The sequence below is a fragment of the Ranitomeya variabilis genome, chromosome 1, assembly GCF_051348905.1.
Source record: "Ranitomeya variabilis isolate aRanVar5 chromosome 1, aRanVar5.hap1, whole genome shotgun sequence".
NCBI lineage: Eukaryota > Metazoa > Chordata > Amphibia > Anura > Dendrobatidae > Ranitomeya > Ranitomeya variabilis.
Genome location: NC_135232.1, coordinates 23559193 through 23575761, shown reverse-complemented (window position 1 = coordinate 23575761; position 16569 = coordinate 23559193). Strand labels below are relative to the sequence as shown.

Here is a 16569-nt window from a genome sequence, read left to right as displayed (position 1 = left end):
TGTTATTATTGAAATAAAGTTTGTATTTTATAAGGTGGAGGGGTTAATATTTTTTACAAATAATATTTTTTATAGGTATATACAGGTCACAACTTTCAGTGCTAGATGTGCCCATGGTTCAGTATTTGAAAGCAGCAGCTGGACTGCTCGCATCATGCCACCCACTGTAAAATCAAGGGGCTGTGGGAACGGAGTGGGGATATAAAAGAACAGCGGCTGTGTAGGCACCATACCTTGAGAAAGAGGGACGTTGCCCTCGAAACGCGTCGGGATGGCCCCTACACACGTCCGTCACTGACGGACAGGTGACGTCACCACCCTACCACGCCCCCCGCTTACTTCGCTTCGCTGTCAGTGGCGCCATCGGCCGAGGCTTACGCTGAATCACGGCGGCGGGCTGCCTCGGGTGAATTGCTATCTCAGGGAGGACGCTCCCATTGCAAACTTATATGAGACTGTGGACGGAGTTATCGGCATAAAAGTGGCCATCTATCATACAGGACTGAACTTCTTTCCGTGAGTGCCGTTCAGCGCGGCAACCTTTGTAAACTTTAATACTGACACTATTTTGATGTTTGCTTTATAAACCAATATACATAAAAAAAAATAACTGGATTTTGTACTTATTGTAAAATCCATTTCAGGTTGAATACGCTGGAGGACACAGGACCGTGGTGTACGCCCTGACATTAAGGCTCGACACGATTAGAAAAAAAAAAGGCTTGGTTCTGCCTGGCGTGATATACCCAACTAGCAGACAGCGGGTCTGCGGCTCCTTACACCCCAGGCCGGCATAGGCAGAAGGCACAGGGTGAATCTTGTAGAATGTGACAAAAAATGTGGAAACAGGCTAATGTGGCAGGCTTGTAGGCTGGATGCCTGAATGCTCAGAAAGACCCCGACTGCTCTTCTGCTCTTGCAGAATAAGCTATAGGGCAGTCAATTTGTTTTTGTAGGTCACCACAATTCCCAACCGGATCCATCTGGAAATGCGCAAGTTAAAGGCTGATAGGGCCTTGTGTTTCTCAACAGGGATCATACAAAAAAAAATTGAAATGCCAGGAGGCCTCCATGACAGAGGAACGCCCTAAAGATCCTGACCAGACAGAGAAAAGGAGGGGAGGACAATGTCACTGATGTAGAAAGGCTGAGACCACAAAAGGAAGTTATTCCGGGTAAGACCACCTTGTCCGGATGGAGAACGAGGAAGGGAGGCCTGCACAAACGGGCAGAGAGCGCACACCCCATATGTAAGGAGATAACACAGACACAGGAAATGCCACTTTCCATGATGGGCACCTTCATAACATGCTTCATAAAGTTTCAAAGGGTGTGGTTCCACTGGATGCCTTTCAGTGGGGACATATTGAGCCAATCTCTAGATGAAAATTATAACTTTTTAGGGAAAAATCAAGAGTAGAGTATGCTGAAAGTTTGGAAAGGACAACTGTCCATTGAGAAAGGTTAGGCTGAGGCCTGCAACAAGACCAGAAGAAAAGATCTAGGAATGGAGAACGGCATGGGATGGAGTTTCTTTGTTCCAACTAGCCAAAGTGGAATCTCCAGATACGGAGGTAAACCATCGCAGATTGTGAATTACGAGCCCGCAACATGGTCTGGAGCCAAACAGATCATCGGATTTCAGAACCTCAACTTCAAACAGCCAAGATAAAACGCAGCTGAAGCAAAATGTGGTGGAAGACAGGACCTTGTGATATAAGGTCATGACCAGGAAGAAGCAGAAAATATGCCCAAGCCAGGTAAGCCCGGAGATATCATAATCACCAGAACAATCTCAACCCTGAACCCTTGAAGTGCGTGGGCAAGTCTGAAAGAGAGCAGACAAAACTCTGTCCATGGAGTAACCTGAGGGACTACCACAAAAGCCCTAGGAACTCAGAACCCGGTGACAAGTTGTGATTTTGTGTCTATGAGATCCAAGACAAGGGTACTCCAGCAAATACGGAGCTGACTGAAGACCTACGAGAAGAGCCCACTAACCTGGATTCAGAGTTTCTCAGCTGAATAACTCAGTGGCCCAGTTTTCCATGCTGGAAGAGCAGGAACATGGAGCTTCAACCACCAGTAAGACTTCATACTTTCCCCTAATGGCCTAGGAGCTCCTGGTACAACCATGATGGTTCAGGTAGGCCACTGTTTGTTGTTGAGTTGTCTGACTAATCGAAAAGTGAGGTCCCTGAAATGGGAGGGAGCCAAAAATACAGCTCTCCAAAAGGTTTACACAGGTGGTGATATATTCTCCAGAGACTAGACATTGAGTGGAGCAATTGTGGGAGAAGAAAACAAAAACATCTAGCCCAGAACATTCATGCAAAAATAGATGGAGCAAGAGGACTCCATCTACAACGAGACGCTACAGCTCGACGAAAGGAGAGATTGGTGGACAGTAAAACAGACACCTGCCACATGGGTGTCAAAGACCAAGCTCAGAAAACCCAGGAGCTGGACAGTCAGACATGGTATCTGTCTATTCATGATCCAGCCGAAGAGCATGAAGGAATCCAAGGTGATTTGGAGGCTGGAAGTTTTCACTTCTATGGATGAGGACTTACTCAAGAGGATGGTCTAAATAGTAACTGATTCCAATCCCTATGTCAAGGAGCAGCGCCATCAAGAGTTCAAGAAACTGGAAAAAAGCCATTCAACCTGTGAAGGAGAGAGGATGTCCTTCGTTTGGCTAAAAATGATGCAAGAGTGGGAAGACCTTAATGCAAGTGGAGGGTGCGTAGCTCTGGAGCCGGGTTATCAGGAAGGTTTAGTTCTGAACAGGGGCTGCCTTGAGTTAGGGGGTCAGGAGGACATCATTACGAAAGGAGTGAAAAAGCCTGGAAGCTCAGACAGATGAATGCTTACAATTCTGAAGAAACATTACTTTTTGCTAACAGAAGAACCCTAGATGTTATCACTCAACTCTGCTTTCCAATGAGCCTGTCTACTGCAAAGTGGTGCCAGTAAGTCTGTTTTTTGGATGCCAGATCAGTAGACTAAAGGTACCGTCACACTCAGCAACTTTGCAAAGAGAACGACAACAATCCGTGACATTGCAGCGTCCTGGATAGCGATCTCGTTTTGTTTGACACGCAGCAGCGATCTGGATCCCGCTGTGCCATCGCTGGCTGGAGCTAGAAGTCCAGAACTTTATTTCGTCGCCAGGTCGGCGTGTATCGTCATGTTTGACATCAAAAGCAACGACGCCAGCAACGCGCATAGGGGGCGTCGCATCGTCTCCTTCTAGCCAGTCGGTACACTCCGGCTGTTTGACATGGAGCTAACAACCAGCAAGAAAGATAAGTGAGTCGCCGTTACGTCACTGGATCGCTCCTGCATCGTTCTGGAGTTGCTGTGTTTGACATCTCTACAGCGACCTAAACAGCGACGCTCCAGCGATCTAGTTTAGGTCAGCTCGTTGTCTATATCGCCACAGCGTCGCTGAGTGTGACGGTACCTTAAGATCTGAGCTAAGTGCATCTTTGAACAATCACAGAAATTTGCTACACAGAGGGCCGCAATCTGTGCCGATACAAGAGAAATCTCTCAAAATAACTATAAAGCATGCAGCAAATGAGAACAAAGTTCGAGAAGATCCTCTTGAAAGGCCCCAGAAGATGCTGACCCCGGACACCGTAGGGAAGGATGTAAAGAGCATGTTGATGAAAAAGCAGCTTTATAGAGTCAATCCTCTTAATTCAGCAGGACACAGAGACAACGCATCAACAAAAGGGCAAAGTAGTTACTCTCGAGAGTACAGTTACCGGAGGATCCAAAGAAAGATATGGACCATTTGTCAGACAATTCTTTCCAAAGGGGAAGAGGGCCTCAAACCCCTTATGGGAAGGCCTATCCGGGTGTTTTCACTCCTACGCTGGAAGACTGTCTAAGTCTTTATGGAAAAGACGCGTTTCACACAGTGCCGACAAAAGGAAACCACTTCCTGAGATGGAGAGGCCGACTAGTCCTTAACCTGGAGTAAGGCTCTCACTGCCCTAATAAAGTCCTGCATATCTGAAGCCAGCAGTGATTCTGCTCAGACATAGGAGAAAGTCAGAGCTGCCCCCACCACATCCCTCCGAGGCTTCGGACTGGGTAGGGCGAGTAGCTGGTTTATCAGCTTTGGCTGAGCTGCCGCGTGTCTGAAAAAAAGGATATGGCTCACCATTTTCCTACCAAGTGTCAAGCCTCCTACTAGCAGGGTGAGTACCCCCACATGCCCGATGTCCCCCCAATACTATCAACAAGAAACACGGCAATACTTTTACCTTTGATAACTTATGTTCAGTGCTGATATAGGATGAGAGACAATTGGGAACCCCACCAATCCCAAAACCAGGGCTCAAACATACACCCTTAACAAGAGGGATGGGTCACCACTGTACTAAGGATCGGTGGGGGTCTCGGGGACCAGATGCAATCGGATCAGCACGCTGACTGTACAAGGTTATGTTCACCATTACCTGTTCTTCCGAAGTCTTCACCACTGCCGCCATCAGCCTCATCATTGTTTGCTACAGATTAATGACAGATGGGTTAATAGTTTATCATTGAAATGCAAACACAAAAAGACTGGCTGGAACAATAAATAATATGCTGCTGTCAAAAAAAAAGGAGTATTTATAGTTACAGATTAAATCAAAAGAAATTACAAAAAAAAAAATCCAACTACAAGGAGAAAATTATGTACGAAAAAAAATTAAAAAACTCACCCCTTCTCCCAAAGCCTTTAAAGCCGCCACTTTCATCTGAACCAATTAAAAAATAATTCATTGTCAATTTATTGAGACCAAAAAACAAAAAAGTGGTTCTGGCAAGGTGTGAAGGTGGCAGAGCCGGGACGGAATCGACGTCTGTACAGATACTGACCTGTGCTCCCAAAATTTCTCTCGCCATCTGCATTGTCGTTCGCTCCTGAAAAAACAAAAACAAACAAAAAAAAACGTTATCTTGTGTTTTATAAAATTACGGAAAGTAGCCGCAATTAATAATAATAATAAAAAAAAATTCTAATTGACAAACGCTTGAGAAGAACGATGGCAAAACCGTGCTGGGGTTGGACAACCTGTCTTTTTGCTACTTCTGATTTTCCACACCAATTATCTATCGTCTCCATATTTACGGATTCAGTTTTTGTTTATTTTGACCACCAGGCAATTATTTTATTTCTATTTGGCAGTTTTTAATACTGCAATTTGTACAGTCAGTATTACATCGTTGCCTTATTTGTGCATAATGTAAAAATACTTAATATTTCCTCGTTAATTTCATGTGTTTATTATTTCTGTGGTCAATTAATTTTTTATTATCAAAAAATAAATATTTTTAGTTTACAGCAAGTTCATGAATGATTGCTGCAATGGGGAAGACACTAAAATGAGGTGAGTAAGGCCTTACCTCTTCTCCCATAGCCTCTCCTGCCTCTGAAACCACTACTGCCACCTAAAAAGTAGAAAATTGTTAATCTGGAATACCTTGGGACGCTCTCAGAGAAAAAGGATGCATGTGTCCGAAACGCTGCAGACACAACAGCAAATGTGAAACCAGTCTAAGAACCCATGGAAATGCAGCAGAGGCCATACACTCGTGCCACCTCACTAACAGGCCTCACATCCAGCCTGTATTACAGGGACAGACACACAGACCTCACATCCAGCCTGTTACTGGGAGACACACAGGCCTCACATCAAGCCTGTATTATTGGATGACACACAGAGCTCACATCCACCCTATATTACTTATAGAGGTATGCAGAGATCTTATCCAGCCCATATTACTGGGAGAGACACGCAGACCTCACATCCAGCCTATATTACAGGGAGAGACACACAGCTCACATCCAGCCTATATTACTGGGAGAGACACACAGAGCTCACATCCAGTCTACAGGTCCTTCTCAAAAAATTAGCATATAGTGTTAAATTTCATTATTTACCATAATGTAATGATTACAATTAAACTTTCATATACTATAGATTCATTATCCACCAACTGAAATTTGTCAGGTCTTTTATTGTTTTAATACTGATGATTTTGGCATACAGTTTAACTCCTGATAACCCAAAAAACCTGTCTCAATAAATTAGCATATCAAGAAAAGGTTCTCTAAACGACCTATTACCCTAATCTTATGACTCAACTAATTAACTCTAAACACATGCAAAAGATACCTGAGGCTTTTAAAAACTCCCTGCCTGGTTCATTACTCAAAACCCCCATCATGGGTAAGACTAGCGACCTGACAGATGTCAAGAAGGCCATCATTGACACCCTCAAGCAAGAGGGTAAGACCCAGAAAGAAATTTCTCAACAAATAGGCTGTTCCCAGAGTGCTGTATCAAGGCACCTCAATGGTAAGTCTGTTGGAAGGAAACAATGTGGCAGAAAACGCTGTACAACGAGAAGAGGTGACCGGACCCTGAGGAAGATTGTGGAGAAGGACCGATTCCAGACCTTGGGGAACCTGAGGAAGCAGTGGACCGAGTCTGGTGTGGAAACATCCAGAGCCACCGTGCACAGGCGTGTGCAGGAAATGGGCTACAGGTGCCGCATTCCCCAGGTAAACAGCGGCAGAAGCGCCTGACCTGGGCTACAGAGAAGCAGCACTGGACTGTTGCTAAGTGGTCCCAAGTACTTTTTTCTGATGAAAGCAAATTTTGCATGTCATTCGGAAATCAAGGTGCCAGAGTCTGGAGGAAGACTGGGGAGAAGGAAATGCCAAAATGCCTGAAGTCCAGTGTCAAGTACCCACAGTCAGTGATGGTGTGGGGTGCCATGTCAGCTGCTGGTGTTGGTCCACTGTTTCATCAAGGGCAGGGTCAATGCAGCTAGCTATCAGGAGATTTTGGAGCACTTCATGCTTCCATCGGCTGAAATGCTTTATGGACATGAAGATTTCATTTTTCAGCACGACCTGGCACCTGCTCACAGTGCCAAAACCACTGGTAAATGGTTTACTGACCATGGTATTACTGTGCTCAATTGGCCTGCCAACTCTCCTGACCTGAACCCCATAGAGAATCTGTGGGATATTGTGAAGAGAAAGTTGAGAGACGCAAGACCCAACACTCTGGATGAGCTTAAGGCCGCTATTGAAGCATCCTGGGCCTCCATAACATCTCAGCAGTGTCACAGGCTGATTGCCTCCATGCCACGCCGCATTGAAGCAGTCATTTCTGCCAAAGGATTCCCGACCAAGTATTGAGTGCATAACTGAACATTATTATTTGATGGTTTTTTTGTTTGTTATTAAAAAACACTTTTATTTGATTGGCCAGGTGAAATATGCTAATTTATTGAGACAGGTTTTTTGGGTTATCAGGAGTTGTATGCCAAAATCATCAGTATTAAAACAATAAAAGACCTGACAAATTTCAGTTGGTGGATAATGAATCTATAATATATGAAAGTTTAATTGTAATCATTACATTATGGTAAATAATGAAATTTAACACTATATGCTAATTTTTTGAGAAGGACCTGTATACTACTGGGAGAGAGACAGGCCTCACATCCAGACTATATTACTGGGAGACACACACAGGCCTCACATCCAGCCTATATTACTGGGAGACATACAGACCTAACATCCAGCCCATATTACTGGGAAAGACACACGGACCTCACATCTAGCCTATATTACTGGGAGGGACACACACAGACGTCACATCCAGCCTTTATTACTGGGAGAGACATACCTCACATCCAGCCTATATTACTGGGAAAGACACAGACCTCACATCCAGCCTATATTACTGGGAGAAACACACAGACCTCACATCCAGCCTGTATTACTGGGAGACACACAGGCCTCACATCCAGCCTGTATTACTGGATGACACAGACCTCACATCCAGCCTATATTACTGGGAGAGACACACAGAGCTCACATCCAGCCTGTATTACTGGGAGAGACACAGACCTCACATCCAGTGTATATTACTGGGAGAGACACACAGACCTCACATCCAGCCTATATTACTGAGAGACACACAGACCTCACATCCAGCCTATATTACTGGGAGCGAGACACAGACCTCACATCTAGCCTATATTACTGGAAAAGACACACAGGCCTCACATCCAGCCTATATTACTGGGAGAGACACGTATAGCTCACATCCAGCCTATATTACTGGAAGAGAGACAAACAGACCTCACATCCAGCCTGTATTACCGGGAAAGACACGGAACATTACCTGATCTTCCAAATCCTCTGCTGCCAAAATCATTGTCTCCTAAAACCAAGAATCATACAAAAGTGTTACAGTGCAGTAACTTTAAGTTTTAACCTTCTGAGTTTTTATTCGCTTAATATACTGCAATCATATTATATAGCACTGACGGTTGCCCCTCAGTGGTGATGTATTATAGGGCAGCCATATTATACATCCCAATAATAGAACTGGGCTGCCCCTCAGTGGTGAGATACTATAGAGTAGCCATATTATAAATCCCAACAACAGAGGGAGGACTGGGCTGCACCTCAGTGGTGAGATATTATAGAGCAGCCATATTATACATCCCAATAACAGAAGGAGGACTGGGCTGCCCCTCAGTGGTGAGATACTATAGAGGAGCCATATAATACACCTCAATAATAGGAGGACTGGGCTGCCCCTCAGTGGTGAGATACTATAGAGCAGCTATATTAAACATCCCAATAACAGAGGGAGGACTGGGCTGCACCTCAGTGGTGAGATACTATAGAGGAGCCATATAATACACCTCAATAATAGGAGGACTGGGCTACCCCTCAGTGGTGAGATATTATAGAGCAGCCATATTATACATCCCAATAACAGAAGGAGGACTGGGCTGCCCCTCAGTGGTGAGATACTATAGAGGAGCCATATAATACACCTCAATAATAGGAGGACTGGGCTGCTCCTCAGTGGTGAGATACTATAGAGCAGCTATATTAAACATCCCAATAACAGAGGGAGGACTGGGCTACCCCTCAGTGGTGAGATACTATAGAGCAGCCATATTATACATCCCAATTAACAGGAGGACGGGAGCAGTCAGAATCAGCCAACACCCGAAGGCGAAGGTCCGCACACCACCCATGTCCGCGGGCGATCGTGCAAATGTAATAATCTGTCCTTAGATAGACCCAGGTCACGTACGGATTATTACGTCTAATGTCAGAACAGGGTTTAGAATACAACTGAGTGGTGCCAGAAGTCAGACCCCCACTAAGCCATGCTGAATATTGGGTAATGTGAACCTGTCAGACAATTCATGCTGCCCGACCACACGGCCTCATGAATCTGACACTAGCTCCAATATTGCTTAGATACATATTTTGCTTTAAAATACGGCACGATGGGCGAGATGTGTCCCGTCCTACCCACAACTGCATGATTGACATGTCTCTCCGTGATATATACATACATCGCTCGTACCCACTTACCTGTTCTTCCAAACTCTGTTTTGTTATCTGAATCATCCCCGTCACCTGCAGGTGGGATAAAATGGAAATCTGCTTTATACATGAACTTACCAAATGCTGATCCATCTGAAGGAAATGAGTATCACCAGGTAATGTAACTGGCATGTGACACAAAGGGTCCTGTTATATAAAAATAAAGGGGGCTCCTTACCTCTTTTTCCAAAACCACCTCCACCACCTGCAATAGTCAGAAATAGTAAATTAAATGTTTACACAGGAGGCAAGGAGGAAATATCAGCAAGTGATAAGAGGTATTTACTACGTCTGAGTGTCCGCACCCAATTATGATGCACGACTGAGCGCACGTTTGCTCTGTTGGCACACAGAGCCTATCTATATATATAATTGTCTAAGGGTTTTTCTGTCTGTCCTGGAAATCCCGCGTCTGATTGGTCGAGGCTGCCTGGGCCTCGACCAATCAGCGATGGAGACAGTATCGACGTAGATGTCATAATGGTTGCCATGGCGACGATGTCATAAAGGTTGCCTCGACCAATCAGCGACGGGCACAGTCTGCCGCGAATTCTGGAATCATCATTGTCCATATACTACGGGGACATGCATATTCTAGAATACCCGATGCATTAGAATCGGGCCACAATCTAGTATTATATATTCAGCCTATATTACTGGGAGTCACAGACGTCACATCCAGCCTATATTACTGGGAGTCTCAGACCTCACATCCAGCCTATATTACTGGGAGAGACACAGAGCTCACATCCAGCCTATATTACTGGGAGAGACACACAGACCTCACATCCAGCCTATATTACAAGGAGAGAAAACAGACCTCACATCCAGCCTATATTACTGAGAGTCACAGACCTCACATCCAGCCTATATTACTGGGAGTCACAGACCTCACATCCAGCCTATATTACTGTGATAGACACAGACCTCACATCCAGCCTATATTACTGGGAGAGAAAACAGACCTCACATCCAGCCTATATTACTGGGAGTCACAGACCTCACATCCAGCCTATATTACTGTGAGAGACACAGACCTCACATCCAGCCTATATTACTGGGAGGGACACACAGACCTCACATCCAGACTATAAATACTGGGAGAGACACACAGACCTCACATCCAGCCTATATTACTGGGAGAGACACACAGACCTCACATCCAGCCTATATTACTGTGAGAGACACAGACCTCACATCCAGCCTATATTACTGGGAGAGAAAACAGACCTCACATCCAGCCTATATTACTGGGAGTCACAGACCTCACATCCAGCCTATATTACTGTGAGAGACACAGACCTCACATCCAGCCTATATTACTGGGAGGGACACACAGACCTCACATCCAGACTATAAATACTGGGAGAGACACACAGACCTCACATCCAGCCTATATTACGAGGAGAGAAAACAGACCTCACATCCAGCCTATATTACTGGGAAAGACACAGACCTCACATCCAGCCTATATTACAAGGAGAGACACAGACCTCACATCCAGACTATAAATACTGGGAGAGACACACAGACCTCACATCCAGCCTATATTACTGGGAGAGACACAGACCTCAAATCCAGCCTATATTACTGGGAGAGACACAGACCTCACATCAAGCCTATATTACTGGGAGAGACGCAGAGCTCACATTCAGCCTATATTACTGGGCGAGACGCACAGACCTCACATCCAGTCTGTATTACAGGGAGAGACACACAGAGCTCACATCCAGCCTATATTACTGGGAGAGGCGCACAGACCTCACATCCAGCCTATATTACTGGGCGATACACACAGACCTCACATCCAGCCTATATTACTGGGAGAGACATACAGATCTCACATCCAGCCTATATTACTGGGAGAGACACCGACCTCACATCCAGCCTATATTACTGGGAGAGACACAGACCTCACATCAAGCCTATATTACTGGGAGAGACGCAGAGCTCACATTCAGCCTATATTACTGGGCGAGACGCACAGACCTCACATCCAGTCTGTATTACAGGGAGAGACACACAGAGCTCACATCCAGCTTATATTACTGGGAGAGGCGCACAGACCTCACATCCAGCCTATATTACTGGGCGATACACACAGACCTCACATCCAGCCTATATTACTGGGAGAGACATACAGATCTCACATCCAGCCTATATTACTGGGAGAGACACAGACTTCACATCCAGCCTATAATACTGGGAGAGACACAGACCTCACATCCAGCCTATATTACAGGGAGAGACAAAGATCTCAGATCCAGCCTATATTACTGGGAGAGACACAGACCTCACATCCAGCCTATATTACTGAAAGAGACAAAGACCTCACATCCAGTTTATATTACTGGGAGAGACACAGACCTCACATCCAGCCTATATTACTGGGAGACACACAGAGCTCACATCCTGCCTATATTACTGGGAGAGACACAGAGCTCACATCCAGCCTATATTACTGGGAGAGACACACAGAGCTCACATCCTGCCTATATTACTGGGAGAGACAGAGGTCACATCCAGCCTATATTACTGGGAGAGACACACAGACCTCATATCCAGCCTATATTACTGGGAGAGAACCACAGACCTCACATCCAGCGTATATTACTGGGAGAGACACAAAGACCTCACAAACAGCCTATATTACTGGAAGAGAGACACGCATAGCTCACATACAGTCTATATTACTGGAAGAGAGACACACAGACCTCAGATCAAGCCTATAATACTGGGAGAGACACACAGACCTCATATCCAGCCTATATTACTGGGAGAGAACCACAGACCTCACATCCAGCGTATATTACTGGGAGAGACATACAGACCTCACAAACAGCCTATATTACTGGAAGAGAGACATGCATAGCTCACATACAGCCTATATTACTGGAAGAGACACACAGACCTCACATACAGCCTATATTACTGGGAAAGACACGGAACATTACCTGATCTTCCAAATCCTCTGCTGCTTAAATCATTGTCTCCTAAAACCAAGAATCATACAAAAGTGTTACAGTGCAGTAACTTTAAGTCATTAACGAAGCATTCCTCCCTTCTGAGTTTTTATTCGCTTAATATATTGCAATCATATTATATAGCACTGACGGCTGCTCCTCAGTGGTGAGGTATTATAGAGCAGCTATATTATACATCCCAATAATAGAACTGTGCTGCCCCTCAGTGGGGAGATACCATAGAGGAGCCATATTATACTCCTCAATAATAAAAGGAGGACTGGGCTGCCCCTCAGTGGTGAGATACTATAGAGCAGCCATATTATACATCCTAATTAACAGGAGGACGGGAGCAGTCAGAATCAGCTGACATACGGCGGCGAAGGTCCGCACACCACCCATGTCCGCGGGCGATCGTGCAAATGTAATAATCTGTCCTTAGATAGACCCAGGTCACGTACGGATTATTACGTCTAATGTCAGAACAGGGTTTAGAATACTACTGAGTAGTGCCAGAAGTCAGACCCCCACTAAGCCATGCTGAATATTGGGTAATGTGAACCGGTCAGACAATTCATGCTGCCCGACCACACGGCCTCATGAATCTGACACTAGCTCCAATATTGCTTAGATACATATTTTGCTTTAAAATATGGCGCGATGGGCGAGATCTGTCCCGTCCTACCCACAACTGCATGATTGACATGTCTCTCCGTGATATATACATACATCGCTCATACCCACTTACCTGTTCTTCCAAACTCTGTTTTGTCATCTGAATCATCCCTGTCACCTGCAGGTGGGATAAAATGGAAATCTGCTTTATACATGAACTTACCAAATGCTGATCCATCTGAAGGAAATGAGTATCACCAGGTAATGTAACTGGGACACAAAGGGTCCTGTTATATAAAAATAAAGGGGCTCCTTACCTCTTTTTCCAAAACCACCTCCACCACCTGCAATAGTCAGAAATAGTAAATTAAATGTTTACACAGGAGGCAAGGAGGAAATATCAGCGAGTGATAAGAGGTATTTACTAAATCTGAGTGTCCACGCCCAATTATGATGCACGACTGAGCGTACGTTTGCTCTGTTGGCACACAGAGCCTATATTATATATCCAGCCTATATTACTGGGAGACACACAGGCCTCACATCCAGCCTATATTACTGGGGGAGACACACAGACCTCACATCCAGACTATATTACTGGGAGTCACAGGCCTCACATCCAGCCTATACTACTGGGAGTCACACAGAGCTCACATCCAGCCTATATTACTGGGAGTCACAGGCCTCACATCCAGCCTATATTACTGGGAGTCACACAGGACTCACATCCAGCCTATATTACTGGGAGTCACACAGGACTCACATCCAGCCTATATTACTGGGAGTCACAGGCATCACATCCAGCCTATATTACTGGGAGAGACACAGACCTCACATCCAGCCTATATTACTGGGAGACACACACACCTCAGAAACCCTCAACCTATTGTCTCCATCCCCACCATCCAGTAGAATGTAAGTCCGCATGGGCAGGATCCTCACCCCTCTGTATCAGTCTGTAATTGTTAGTTTGCTTACTGTAAATCATATCTGTAATTTGTATGTAAGCCCTTTTCATGTACAGCACCATGGAATCAATGGTGCTATATAAATAAATAACCCAGCCTATATTACTGGGAGAGATACAGACGTCACATCCAGCCTATATTACCAAGAAAGATACGGAACATTACCTGATCTTCCAAATCCTCTGCTGCTAAAATCATTGTCTCCTAAAACCAAGAATCATACAAAAGTGTTACAGCGCATTAACTAAAAGTCATTAAGGAAGCACTCCTTCCATCTAAGTTTTTATCCGCTTAATATATTTCAATCATATTATATAGCACTGTGTACTTACCATTGCTCATTTTGTCATTGTACCCAGCTAATTCTTCTCTTTTCTATGCTTTATGTAGAAACAGGAAGTCTCTTGTCCCTGCATTTACCATTCCCCTCCTAAACTTTTCACCCAGCTGCTCTGCTCCTCTCCCTACCATTGACTTTTGCAGTGATTGAATAATACAGTGATAATTGATTAAGAAATCGGCTCGTCAGTTTTTAATCACGTGATCTTAAAGAGTTAATGAATAATGAGCAATATTAAGTGCATGGTGCTATTTAATATGATGGCAATATATTTACAGGATAAAAATTTTGAGGCGAGGAGGAGTAATTGGAGGAGGGAAAAAACAAAATAAACAATTACCTCTTCTACTACCAAAATCTCTACGGTTTTCATATCCTCCACTGTCACCTTAAAATAAAAAAAAATTCCAAAAATTAGTCTGGCAATGCCAAAACTTGAGAGATGAGATATGCATGATCTGATCTATCCGCAGCAGCAAATCGATCAGTATTCAGAAGAGGGAATTCATATTATGATAGTATAATGAACATAGGGATTTTTGTGTACTCACCGTAAAATCCTTTTCTCCGAGCCACTCATTGGGGGACATAGGACCGTGGGTGTATGCTGCTGACACTAAGTAAATACAAAAAGGGTTAGCTCCTCCTCTGCAGTATACACCGCCCACTGGCTCCGGAAAATACCGGTTCATAGCAAAGCAGTAGGAGATTAACAAGATTTAACCGTAGGAACAACATGTCAGAGACTAAAAACACTCATCATAGGCAACAAGCCAAAACAGGGGGTGGGTGCTGTGTCCCCCAATGAGTGGCTCGGAGAAAAGGATTTTACTGTGAGTACACAAAAATCCCTATTTCTCCATCGCCACATTGAGGGACACAGGACCGTGGGATGTCCAAAAGCAGTCCCTGGGCGGGAAATAACCCAACAGTGTAAACTTAAAGCACCTGCTGTCTACAGGTGTGCGCTACCGCTGCCTGCAGAATACGCCTACCCAGGCTTGCATCTGAAGATGCCGGAGTATGGACATTGTAATGCTTTGAAAAGGTGTGCAGGCTAGACTAGGTCGCAGGTTTGCAAACCTGCTCGGCAGACGCTTGATTCCGAATGGCCCAGGAAGCACCCACCGACTGAGTGGAGTGTGCCCTGAGACCCGCAGGGATAGGCTTTCCTCTGACACGGTAAGCCTCTTGAATAGTCGACCGAATCCATCTCACGACTGGTGACTTAGAAGCGGCCAGTCCCTTCCGGTGTCCCGCCGGGAGCACAAACAGAGCACCCGTCTGTCGAAAAGGTGTCGTTCTAGACACGTACTTCCTGAGAGCTGTCAAGATCCAGGGAGTGAAGAGCCTTCTTCACGCGGTGCGTTGGATCAGGACAAAATGACGGAAGTACGATATCCTTGTTGAGGTGAAAGGAAGACACCACCTTAGGAGGAAAGTAGGGGACGGTCTGAGGACCACCATGTCCCGGTGGAACATAAGGAACAGCGTCCGACAGGAAAGAGCGGCCAACTCAGAGACTCGTCTGATCTAGGTAATAGCGACGAGAAAGGCCACCTTCCATAAAAGGAGAGGTAGAGAGAGACACCTAGGACCAGATTAAGGTCCCAAGCCTCTAGAGGCGCTTTGTAGGGGGGCACCACATGAGAGACTCCCTGAAAGAACGTTCTGACCTGAGGTTTGGAAGCAATTTTTCGTTGAAAAAGGACTGACAAGGCCAAGACCTGCCCTTTAAGGGAACTCGTCGAAAGCCCCAAGTCCAGACCGGATTGGAGGAAATCCAGGATGGTAGGGATGTTGAAAACCATCAGAGGACGACCTCTGCTTCTGCACCAAAGAAGATCCTCAAGGTCCGATGGTAGATGTGCGATGACACCGGCTTTCGGGCATTGATCAAGGTGAAAACTACCTCACGGGAAAAACCTGCTTGAGTCAGAACCCAGGATTCAACGGCCAATCCGTCAAACACAGGGCCCCTGAGTTCTGGTGGTAGATCGGGCCCTGGGAAAGTAGATCTGGAAAGCGCCAAGGAACGTCTGCGATGAGTTGGACCAGCTCTGCATACCACACCCGGAGAGGCCAATCCGGGGCGATGAGAATTACCGGGACACCTTCTGCCCTGATCTTCCTGATGTCTCTGGGAAGCAGGGGCAGGGGGGAAACAGGTAAGGAAGGCGAAACTGACTTCAAGGAAGGACTAGCGGGTCCGCCCCGATTGCTCTGGGGTCCCGGGCCACAAACTGA

At 45.4% G+C, this 16569-nt stretch overlaps 1 protein-coding gene across 6 annotated transcripts in view; it reads right to left on the bottom strand.

Moving 5' to 3' along the window:
* DDX4 (DEAD-box helicase 4) overlaps positions 1–16569 on the bottom strand; it is an 89290-nt gene that overhangs the window by 23628 nt on the left and 49093 nt on the right. For 4 of the 6 annotated variants that reach the window (XM_077281385.1, XM_077281388.1, XM_077281387.1 and 1 more), the window contains 12 exons: positions 14663–14710; positions 14148–14186; positions 13332–13358; positions 13148–13192; positions 12391–12429; positions 9615–9641; positions 9425–9469; positions 8208–8246; positions 5407–5451; positions 4879–4923; positions 4722–4757; positions 4473–4523 (listed from right to left, as the gene is read on the bottom strand). In XM_077281385.1, coding sequence (XP_077137500.1) covers positions 4473–4523; positions 4722–4757; positions 4879–4923; positions 5407–5451; positions 8208–8246; positions 9425–9469; positions 9615–9641; positions 12391–12429; positions 13148–13192; positions 13332–13358; positions 14148–14186; positions 14663–14710 — 486 coding nt within the window. The remainder of the gene's footprint in view (positions 1–4472; positions 4524–4721; positions 4758–4878; positions 4924–5406; positions 5452–8207; positions 8247–9424; positions 9470–9614; positions 9642–12390; positions 12430–13147; positions 13193–13331; positions 13359–14147; positions 14187–14662; positions 14711–16569) is intronic. The other 2 variants (XM_077281390.1, XM_077281391.1) reach the window with 2 other exon arrangements.